This window comes from Bipolaris victoriae, assembly GCF_000527765.1.
Source record: "Bipolaris victoriae FI3 unplaced genomic scaffold scaffold_43, whole genome shotgun sequence".
NCBI classification, from domain to species: Eukaryota; Fungi; Ascomycota; class Dothideomycetes; order Pleosporales; family Pleosporaceae; genus Bipolaris; species Bipolaris victoriae.
In genome coordinates this window covers 82,010-93,706 of record NW_014575349.1, presented here as the reverse complement: position 1 = coordinate 93,706, position 11,697 = coordinate 82,010, and the positions used below count along the sequence as shown (strand labels likewise).

At 49.7% G+C, this 11,697-nt stretch overlaps 4 protein-coding genes across 4 annotated transcripts; all 4 read left to right on the top strand.

The window, feature by feature from the left end:
* Positions 1-3,345: 3,345 nt before the first annotated feature.
* On the top strand, positions 3,346-4,362 carry COCVIDRAFT_99564 (hypothetical protein; the record flags this gene model as incomplete). Its single annotated transcript, XM_014701066.1, has 1 exon — positions 3,346-4,362. One exon carries the CDS (start codon positions 3,346-3,348, stop codon positions 4,360-4,362), a length of 1,017 nt encoding a protein of 338 aa, XP_014556552.1.
* Positions 4,363-5,561: 1,199 nt separating this feature from the next.
* Positions 5,562-7,314, top strand: COCVIDRAFT_26709 (hypothetical protein; the record flags this gene model as incomplete). Its single annotated transcript, XM_014701026.1, has 2 exons — positions 5,562-7,049; positions 7,099-7,314. 2 exons carry the CDS (start codon positions 5,562-5,564, stop codon positions 7,312-7,314), a joined length of 1,704 nt encoding a protein of 567 aa, XP_014556512.1.
* Positions 7,315-8,415: 1,101 nt separating this feature from the next.
* On the top strand, positions 8,416-8,595 carry COCVIDRAFT_99556 (hypothetical protein; the record flags this gene model as incomplete). The annotated part of the gene is made up of 1 exon (XM_014701065.1): positions 8,416-8,595. A coding segment is annotated over one exon (180 nt), but the record flags the coding sequence as incomplete, so codon positions are not given.
* Positions 8,596-9,846: 1,251 nt separating this feature from the next.
* On the top strand, positions 9,847-10,053 carry COCVIDRAFT_57968 (hypothetical protein; the record flags this gene model as incomplete). Its single annotated transcript, XM_014701064.1, has 1 exon — positions 9,847-10,053. A coding segment is annotated over one exon (207 nt), but the record flags the coding sequence as incomplete, so codon positions are not given.
* Between the last annotated feature and the right edge of the window lie 1,644 nt (positions 10,054-11,697).

Here is an 11,697-nt window from a genome sequence, read left to right as displayed (position 1 = left end):
AAGCAGAATGTTGATGATCTCTTCGTTTCCATTTTCGCAAGCATAGTAGAGAGGTTGAAAGCCTAAAGAGTCTTGCTCATGTATGTTGGGGGTTCCGTTGAGGTTTATGAGGTGGTCGACCAAAGCAGGAAATTCGAGAATCACTGCTACGTGAAGAGACGAAATATCTTCTTGACCTTCCATACCGTGTACTTCCCGGATAGTATTCCACCATTTCTGACGATCTTTGGAGTCTTTCTGCCAAAAGGGATGGCTAAAGTTGAATTCCTCAAGAACATCAGGCGGCGCCCGTTTCGCGTGTTCTACCCAATAACGAACGGGGTATCTGAGGTCGACATCAAGAAGGTCTTCAGTCTCGTCATCGCTCTGAGCTGAGGATGCATCGCTCATGTCATCAGAGTCGGACTCATCAGAGTCAGTATCTGCTCGATATGGTGTGTTCTCTGCGTCAATGGCGGCCTCAGTCTCTTCCTGTTCGGCATCGTCGACCGATACATCCTGTACTTCGATGGCCTGGTAGATGTACTCTAATGAGCGCAGAGCAATGATACCGTGCTGCACATCGTCGAGGTCTAGCGAAAGATCATATTTGGCATATACCGCAAGGTGTTCTGCAGCAGATATGTCAATCCATTCAACAGTACTGTTGTCCAGATCCCAGTCGTTGCCTCTCAAGGTAAGGAATGCTCCACATCGTACTACGTATTCTTTCAGCGTTTCAAGATCTTCTAGGTCGTCATGAGGCAGTCCAGCCATGACAGCAAGCTCTCGCATCGTTGGAGCTATGTATGATAGGACTCGACAACGAAGTATCTCCTTTGTATATTCGTATCCTTCAGCTTGCGGGCTAAGAATCCGCTTTCGAATGTGTTCAAACATGTCGGTGAGACCATATGGGAATGACTCTAGCAGTTTTCTAATCTCGGCATAGTGCGTACGTCCTGGTTTCCATGCGTTCTTCAATTCTCGTACGACGAGACTAACATAGATCCAGTTGTCCTCGGCGCGAAGGTAGATGTGGCGTTTCACAAAATACGCCAAAGAAGCTGGAAGGGCAAGTTCATCCACACGCACAGATATGTGTGCTTTGAGGTCGTCGCTAACTTGAGCGGAGTTGTCTGCATCGTTAAGATCAATCTCTGGCACCTTACCCTTCAAACATTTCTCAATGCTCGGGCGACCACTGCGGTTAAGCAGGAGCCATTTGATAGGCCGAAAATCTTCGTCGTTATGGCTCGCGGTTGTGGGCTCAATTGCTCCTCCCATGTATGCAAGGAAGTGTTCCAATGAATCTTCCGCCAGTTGCTCTACGCCATACACAATGATATATATCCTTGAGTTCCGGATATCCTCAGCCATCTTTTGCAGGGCTGTCCACAGTGCAGGTATCTTCAACATTTCTTCCGGGTCAAAGATTTGGCTCCCGACATCTCTGCTGCCCCGAGAGTCTAGGAGAAGGTGGCGTGCAAGGTCTTGGTCGATATCCAGTAACTGACGAACAATTATTTGTAACAAACCCTTCAGAGTGCGCCTCATCCTGTCACTTTGGTCACAGTAAAAAGATGCAACTAATGAGTTGTGGTCAGCACCTTGGTTCAGGTACTCTAGAGCCGAAGATGCGATAGCACCTTGGCCTGTTCCGGCCTTTCCATGAATCCAGAAGACATGATTGGTATCCGAGGTTCTCCATTGCTGGAAATTGGCAAGTTCCAAGATAGATGAGAGTTTGGTGCTTTTCGCTTCCCGGTAAGAGCCCTTCATGGCTGCTTCAATATCCACAAATCCTTTTCCCAAAGCGTCTATCATACTATGATACGTGCGATCATCTACCTGCGATTGCCGCAGCATGTTTTGGCGCGTTTTGATGATACTGTCTGCTTTGTTTGCTATTTCTCTGATCTCATCAGATACAGCAGTGAAGTTTCCGTCCTTCGGTCCGGGATACTTGTTCAGTTGGAAATGATCCGACATGAGAGAGAGGCTCTCAAATGACTCGATGGTTGCAGAATCTTGATCAACAATGCGCTCCTTCTTTTTGAGCCACGAGATACCTTTTACCATATAGTTGACGAGATCACTGTCGTTCTCTTCCCAGAAGCAGAGTAGCCGAATCTGAGCGTCTCTCGCCATAAAAGAAAACTCTGTAAGCATACTTCGCAGGATCTCTGAGTCTTTCTCAAGGACTTTGAGAAGGGATGATGGAGTACCCCAGCCAGCAAGCTCAGCCATGGATGCTAAAACCAGTGCTTTTGACTGACTGGATGTACCATGAAATGGAGTGCCTAGGAAGAAGCAGCCGGCAACCCAGGGGTAGACATTTGGAAAGTCTCGTTGACGCGATCGTGCCATGAGTAGAGCTTTTTCTAAGATGATGCCACCCAGGCAATGAGCAATGAAGATGATAGGCGTCTTTGCTTCGTTCTTGGTGGATATCAGCAGGGAACCAGATAGGGTGGCATTCAACACCCACTACTCTTGAGCGATCTAGACTGTGAAGCAGCTTGTTTGCCACATTGTCTATCCTTTCGTCGACAGATCCCTTTCCAAACCATTGTGATTGGTACTGGAAGACGCTAATCTTAGCATGTGGGATCTTTTTTGGCAGCATATTGGCATCTCGCAGCCAATGCACCTTGTCTTTCTTCCATGTGTATTCAGGGTCCGCTCCAAGACCGGGGATGGCAATGATTCTGCCAGCATTTGTTATTCAGGTTCAAAATAGCATGCATGGTGACATACTCGACCTTGACCGACAACTTGACCGACGATTGTTCATCATTTGGATATACAACATTCAATCCAGGGTTGAAAGACTATTTCTTCAGCAAATGCATGGAGAAATACTGGCACTACTAACCTGGGCATCGAACTTCGAATGCTGAGCCTTCGCGGCCGAAGCCATCGCGAACACTTGATCCAGGAATTTCCAGTATGTACTGAAAAACAAAGATCGCTTTGTTTTCGTTATCTGTTGTAGAAAAAATGCGCGACTGCAATTTTTGGAGACTCCTGCATACTGGCCCCAGGCCTTGGCATATACGCCCTGATGTTGGGGGCGGAAAGATTTTGGGGGCGAAATTTCCCAAAGGAGAAAGACGTGACTCAGTTTGTCAGCACTGGCGTGCACCTTTTTGGTATAACAATATCAATAAAGCTCGGCAATTTGGAACAACCCCAGCTTTACGAGACAGGGCTAGGCGAGAAATTCCACCGTTGTGGCAGTGTGGGAATCCGCAGCGCGCCATGGTTTTCTACATGATTGCGCCGTGTCGCTCTCTTCAGTGCTACTATGCTCTCTTCTAGCAAGACCACAGATCGCTCCTCGATTGAATGTCGCTCGAAAAAATGTATTCGCAAGCTGCGAGTGAACAGCTACCTGTGCCATTTCGCACGGCGCCCCTGAAAACCTCAAATCCTGATGGCATCGTACAACCAGAGGTGTCCTTACTACCAGCAACGTTCCGCAGAAACTATATGATCGAACCTGTCACCGCCGATATTGGCGCGTTTCTTGACATCGAACTCGATGTCAGCAGGTTGAACGAGATCCATAACTGGCTATGGCTTGTCGGACTCCCAACAGCACCCCGGCCACTCCATTACCAGATCGTCAAAGGAAGGGAGATTATGGTGACGGAGCAACTGGATTTACATCTTATCTGGTCCTCTTCCAAATCCTCTTCCATTCTTATCAAGCCATTACCCCGTTTCCTTTTTTGCCCGGTATTCTGGCAAACGGAAATCTGTCCCCGTCAACATGTGTACAAGACGGCACTTGGCTTCCTGTTGTCGTACGTTGCGCTCATTGAACGAGAGGTCGACTACAACTTGGCTATCTTCCACGGACTCATTCCCAAAGAGATAACCTGGGCTGGGTGGTCGGCGCTTGTGAGCGACATTATCTGCACCCTCCCGCAGGTAGCACCTTTCAACTCAGCTCTCGCTTCATCGGTAGATATCATGGAAGGCCACATAGGTGTCAACCAACGCTTCATATATGGCGAGCTACGTCTTGGGCGGCTGAACTGGATATACCGCTTGGTCATGGGCGAGATACGCGGGTATCTTAGCGGTTGTACTACGTATGGATCGTTCATGCGCGAGAATATCAACAGCCTCATCACTTGGTTCGCATACACGACGATTGTCCTCTCAGCGATGCAGGTCGGGCTTTCCACACAGTCCCTCGGAGACAACCACTCCTTTAGTATGGCATCTTTCGTCTTTTCGGTTTTCTCTATTCTGGCGCCGCTCGCGTGTATTCTTGTTATCACGGCCATCATGGCGGTCATGATTATCGTCAATCTTGTGCGGACGCTGAGGATTCGAAAGCAGAAACGAAATAGAGGTGTCAAAGTATGAGTATGTAAAGATGGAAACTTCAGAGAAAACAGTAATGTACTACGGATCAGAAGGTACAATCAATGGCACCGCTGGATCCAAGCAAACCTCAGCAGTTCGGCGTCCTGTACTAGGCTTCGCCATTTTCGGAAGCTGCCTTCTCATCTTCGATCGTTCAACCGTCGCTGATGGACAATGAAAACGGCGTGCTGAAATAGAGGTTCTGGGTCTACGATACCGGAACATGAAACCACCACAAGCGGCAGAACGGCATCAGGTGCTATACCAACAGATATCATGCTTTTCAAGGCGGCTCTACAGGTTCCTCGATACCAAAAACACCTTCCCGTATCGCTCGATATGTCCTGTACATTTCATCAGTCGGGCTGAGCGATTGACTAGAGGACCTACAACAACAGTCGGGGATTCAAATAAACCCATATATGTTTCAGCGTGGAATCTCTCAATCTGGTCATCTGGTCGAAGATGAATGACAAGAGGAACCTGTATTTACTTTGAGAAGAGAGATAGTACCTGCATCGAAAAGAGCGCGCAAAACGGAGGGTGATATAGCCTGAAGTATCTGAACCACCAATATAGAAATTCCTATGAAACCTCGAAATATTGTAACTCCACTATCCTTGCTTTTTCCCTACAGAACTTCGCAACATAGCTTAACAGCATCAGCAAAATAGTTAGGTGTTCTTGCTCTCCTGCAAACACTGCTTTCCGATCTTCACGAGTGCTTTGCTAACACAGACTGGACCTCATCATTTCACGGTCTGGACTTGTCTTTCATAACTAAACCCCCAACATGTTTGATCAATCAAAAGCACAACTGGATAACGGTCGAACATTCTTAGCTTATTTTTTAGGCTGGAGACGGACACGATGCATTAGCTTGCATCTATTTCTTACGCTTTCGGGACGCCCAGACCGCCACGCCAGTGCAACACTGCAACTCTTGACGGCGGAATGCTATTTTACCGTCCGCAAGCGTTGAGCTTGATCATACATGAGATGACAGAATCTCCAGGCAGCAGATGAGCGGTGCGCGTGGGTGAAAGCAGATGACGTGGAAAGCCGACTAACCTGTTTTGTCGTAGCGTCTCGATCACGAGCCACGACCGTGCGGAAGGCGGCGACTTGGCCGTCGTCGACGCGCTTATCATAACACCTCAGCACTCGCCCCTTCATCTCTCCTGTAGTGCTCCCATATCATGTCATTTCACACTTCATCTCATAATACTCGAGGCAGGCCCTCGCGTTCTCTCCTTGCCGTTGGTATCCTTGTGCAGTTCGCTCTGATAGCGGGTATCTTTTGGGCCTATACCAACTTTGGCCACTCCCGTGGGTCCACGGCTTTAGCGGACGCGGCAACTACCAATTCATCACCGAGGCCAAACAGCTTCAGATTGCGACATGTCATAAATCACGGTGTCGGCCAACCTGGGCCGCGTGCGAGAAGGTTTGATGTCACACCGGAGCACTTTGCAGCTGCCGGTGTCGATTCCCATGTCGGACCCTTCGCCATCAAGACGGCACCAGTAAAGATCCAAAGGCCATCGTTCAACAGCTATGATAGCCAAATACCCATGTCTCCCATTTGGATGGCCGAAGACATTCCGGGTCCGGATATTAAAGATAAGGAAACCATCATCAGTTTTGCAAATATGTCGGAGGATGCGTACAAGGTTGGACGCGATGATCCCGGGTGGATGGATGTGGATGAAGACTATGACACTTCCATTCCTTTTGGTTGGGATGATAGCGGCATCCGCGGCCATGTATTCAGCGATGACACCAACTCCACCATCATCCTTGCCGTTAAAGGAACTACGGTAGCCATGTTCGAAGGCAACGGAACCTCTGTGCACGACAAGGAAAACGACAATCTTTACGGATCCTGTTGCTGCGGTCAGGGTGGTACCTACCTGTGGCGCAAAGTGTGTGACTGTCAAACGGGTACTTATACCTGTGATGAACAATGTGTAAAGGACGAGTTGCGGAAGCCAAACCGGTACTATGTCGCAACTCTCGAGCTCTATCAAGAAGTGATGAAGCTCTACCCGAATTCCCACGTAATGACAACCGGACATAGCTTAGGTGGAGTACTTGCGTCTTTGATCAGTCTCCAACATGGCATTCCTGCTGTGACATTTGAGGCTTATCCCCAGGCTCTGGCAGCGAAGCGCTTAGGACTACCGGCAGCTAGCGACGTTGTTCCACCCAGCAAAGACACGGGAGTCTTTCATTTTGGACACACAGCTGACCCGGTGTATATGGGAACTTGTAATGGAGCTACAAGCTTTTGTTCAATCGGCGGCTATGCATTCGAAACACTTTGCCATGCCGGAAGGAAGTGTGCATACGACGTGGTTAAAGATTGGGGCTGGAGACAAAGCACCCAGACGCACAGCTTGAGGTACGCCATCGAGAACGTTTATATGAAATACGACGAAGCGGCAATATGTCAAGAAGAGGATGTAGGGTGTGTTGATTGTTACTTGTGGAAGTTCGAAAACGGCACACATAAGCAGCCGACAACGAGCGCAACAACAGCAACAAGTACCACCTACTCAAGGACCCGGACAGAAACATGCCAGACGCCTGGATGGTGGGGATGCCGGGATGCGACAACTACCATGATGTCGACAACATTGTCTAGCTCATCGACTGCTACAACGAGCACAAGCACTTGTCAGACAGTATGTTTTCCTAGTCGATTAATCTTGCAAACATTGCTGACTTGTACAGCCTGGCTGGTTTGGTTGCAAAGACGTAACAACAACAACCACCACTACGGCCACTGCTACTATTACGACTACATCCAGTGAGCCAACCACGACGACGTGCACTACTAAAGGATGGTTTGGCAGATGCCTTGACGACAATACTTCGACAGCCACCCCTGCTATGGAAGCACATGCCTACTGGCAGACACCGGTGATGGCCACCCCAACGCCTCCATAGGCTGATAGTAGAATACTCTCGGATTGACGCCTTGAATTTTGTTACGGAGCAATCGATAGATTTACGCAATGCCGCCATGTGCTCTTACCTTCTTGACGGAACCTAATCTCACCCTGAACGCAACCTGTAGTTCAATCGCTGGGTTTAACCCTACAGCCAAACTTACATATGTGATCATTCATACGTGCGTGCGAGTTCATGGGATTCGAACATGTTCAAGTGGATCTATGCACTCTAAGCATCGCACTAGTTGTAAGTCAATCATCATAAAAATGCAGGTTGTAAGCAGGTACGCAAAACTCTACGCGTTTGCCGGGTTATGCGTGAGAGAAGTAAGCAAACAATATTGTCAAGTTGTGTCGTGTTGATTGTCGGTAGTTGCACCGTTGCAATGGTAACATCATCTTTTTTAACTGGTTTTCTCATAATCCCGAGGAGCTCGAAACAGTCCTAACATAGTAGACGACGGTAGTCAACATAACGAGAACTCACAAGCTTCTCGATCAATTTCTAAGCATGTGCAAATTCGGCTTTTACCCCCAAGGGCCGATAGGGGATGTCGTACGAGATGTCGTACGTATCAAAGTCAAAGAGAATTACACTCTTACTGGTGAATCTTAGTGGTCAAGGCTAGTCACAAAGCTCAGAGGACAAGGTCAAACAACACGCATGATGTATGGAACACTTTCACCGGCTTTATCGCAATCGGTATTTTTAGGATGAAACCAGAGGCCACTAGAAACATGTGGCGAGGGTGTGGCGTGGATACAATCTGGTCCGCCTGCTCACGTGACAGGATATCAAACCGTTGATTGCCAGCACTAGTCTCGCCCAGCTTATCGGGTCGCTCACGCCGACCCCAAGGCGACTTTCCCATGGGAAAAGGAACAAAAGGTGCATATGGCCGCGCGGAAATAATGGGGCTGGCTGGCCAACAAGCAAGAATATGGTAGTGGTTGCGTGGCTACGGACGCAGGCGAAGCAGGTATTAGCGTGGACCAAATTTCCACGGCAGCAGAAAGATTGCACGCTCCACAGAATCTGGCCAGATTGTGCGGAGGATGTGTGTCGGACATAGCTAAGGCCACAAGGCGAAAGTCTGGTTCTATAGGTGGGAACGCTGATCCTCATATTAATGCCTCGAGCCGCGAACGGGAGGTGCTGAGGTGGCGAAGAGCGGTAGGAGGGTCCGTAGTCCGCATCCGCACCCACGCGGCAGAGATCGGACATGGAATCGTTATCAAAGTCCGAAATTTGGTGCCTTTTGATGGCCATGGTTGACTTTGCGAGCTGCAGGCCGGGTAAATAGGGTCAGGAGAGGTCACGGCGGACGAGGGACATGTGAAGGGTGAGACGCCCAGACTGCGGCACTGCGTAATCGCAAAGGGCTTAGGTCTACTCTAGAGGCTTCTGGCACGTCTGGACGAAGGTGAGGACGAATGCAGATGCACGTTTCTGCGCGGTGAGCAAGTAAGTACAGAGTAAGCCCTCAGCCCCGTAAGGCCGCCTGAGAGAAATTGAGCGAAACATGGCTTACCAGCCCGGTCCCTGTAGCACATCGTCGCTTGAAACAGTCGCTAGGTATGGCACGTACCCTCCGGGTTGCCAGCACAATGTCAGAGTCACCAAATGGCGGGAAACGTCAGTATTCGCGGCGGGGCGGGTGTTGGGTACGTATGTAGGTTTGTACACCGTCCATGTCCGGTGAAAGAATGGCTTGGTGCAAGCCACACGATGATGATTGCCGGAAGTCACGGCTTTGGCAGAAATCAAGATTTGGGCGCTTGGTTGGGTCGATGGGCAACGAGGCCAGGGTCTCCGCCGAGACCCTGGGCTGGCGAGTGAGAACGCACTGGCCAAGTGCAGTCTGGCCGCGGGTCTCTCCACTGTATAATCTACGATGACACACTCTTCCCTTGGACGCGTCAACTGTCATGAGCCTCTTGCAGCCTCCAGCGTTACGGAAGGTTTTGCCTTCATATACGTCAAGTTTGGATATAAGAGATAGCACTACTAGCTTCCAGACCCGCAGGTTCCTCCTAATCTGCAAGCTCAAGATATAAGCCGCCCGTCCACACACACACACACACACACACACACACACACACACACACACCTTGTCCACAAATCATCCATCCCATCTCTTGACTTTGTCAGCCCGACTATCCATTTCCTCCCTGGCTAGATCCGGCAACTAAGGCACTATATTGGGCCCGTTCTGCATGCACCCAAGCGACGCCAACTGACACCATCGATTACGGCTACTCTTTCGGCCCAAGTACGCAATAATTACCCTGCATATCTGCAACTGCCTGTCTACATCATCGGGCGTTCGCTATCGTCTGCCCCATATATTACGAAGTCTCGCCCTCGGCTTGAAGGATTCCCAAAAGGCCAACAACACGCTATTAACTCCGAGCAATACATAAACGCAGCCACTTCACGCTACTACAACATCACATCGTCATCATCACCACTGCTACCACTATCCATCACAACACCTCGACAACACCTCAACCCTCTCAAGTCACAATGTTCTCCTGCGCCAACTACGAGCGAGGCTGCCGAGGCCGTTGCAACCGCCTCAACGATCGATGCGACAGCTGCCACACTCTCAATCTTCAAGTCCGAAGCAACAGTGCCTCGTCCACATCTTCAACCAACGCACTGCCATCAGCCGCCTACTCGGCAATGACAAACTCGTTCGCGTCTCTATCTCAACTCAACAACTCGTCGACATCAACAAGGACACAATAGTCCGTTTGCGAAGCAACATGCAACTCCATCATCCTTTCACGACAATACGAGTTTTATTCAGACATTAGCGACTTTGACGACAGGTGTTCTGGCAACACTTCCTTCTCCTACCTTTTGGGCCGACTTTTGGCTTTGGCCTCTCCTAGGGGATTACCGGCGCGGGACAGCGCACTTGGTTAGCATTTACACGGGCATGCGAGATTTTCTGGACGTTTTCTTCTCTCTTTCTTTTCTCTCTATAAACTTTGTATTCATACACCGCTACACTTTCTATTCACATGTTTTGTTTTTCTTGTTCTTTCTTCTCGTCGGGAAGACTCGGTTGCAGGCGTTTTGGGCAGACAGGGTGTGCATGATGTGGCGTCGATTGGGGCCATGCACCCATCCGCCCCCCGGCACAGGCTACTCTTGGAGGAAAACTTGGCATATACCCATGATTGGGTCGGTTTGGAAATTGAAGCGCGAGCTGTCTCTTTCTCTATTGCACTTGCAGTGAAACACAATCACACCAAATGCACTCCAACGTTTTTGAACCCACCTCACCTGACCAAGTTTTTTCTGCACTTTATTCCCGCTATGCGTGACGCATGACTTGCAGCAAAGACCCTCTCACCCCAATATTAAACCTCGTTTATTTTTCCCTTGCGTGCTCATTTTTTTGCGGGGGTAGCAAAGAAGCGAGCAAAAAGCGAAGCCATACGTAAGACCAGGTATGCAAAGAAAGAAAAAAAAGGATAGAGGCCAGGATTCCGTCCCCACAGCCTCGCCTAGAACACGAGGTCCCCGAACCGCTCGCCTCACTCTCCTTTTTTCCCTTTATCACTCCTTTCTCCCTTTTTTTAAATCCCCGAGCGACCACCGTCCCTTTTTCTTTCGCCTTTGCGGAAAACAAAACGGTATAATCACGGCATGACACGTTTTTACGAGCAAAACCCAAAAGCGACGCCGAACGGCCTACGTAGCATCCGTATCCAAAAGTAGTTCCGCAGCGCCCATCACTTTGACACTAATTCCCTAAACTAGCGTGCCGTCCCCTCCCTCCCACTGCCGGGAACCAACGTTAGATAGAGGGAGGCGAAAAAAAAGAGAACTGCGGTTCCGCGTCGGCTTTGTTCCCCTCAGGAACCCAGAGCGTAAGAGACTCCACATAGGGGAAAGCATGAAAGAGCAGGGCCAGCCAGCCAACAAGAAAAAAAACAGACAAGAGACAGAAGTCCAGACAAGTAGATCGACAATAAGATGCAACATCAGAGGGCCTGGCTGGGGGGAAGCATGTGGTCTAGACAAGCGCCGCGATCGCAGTTTTGGCTGGCGATCGCGTCTCCTCCCCCCAACGTGGGTGGCCGCGGAGTAGGTCACAGGGAGGGCGCAATCACAGGGGGCTAGAACGTGTTGCATGCAAGGTGGGTTTTCTTGAACGGAGTAGGTTGGGCGCGGTGCAGCGCAACAGTTGGTCGCCCGCTGCAGGGTGACGTCTGTGGCTGGTCTTTCTTGCGTAAAGTAGTAGCCCAAGTTGCGTGCTCTGTGCGAAGGCAAGCAGTAAATACGTAGTGCACAGAGATAGTCAAGTCTGGCTTGGAGTTTGTTTCGTGGTGATTTGCGTTATTTCGTATGTACACAGCAGTC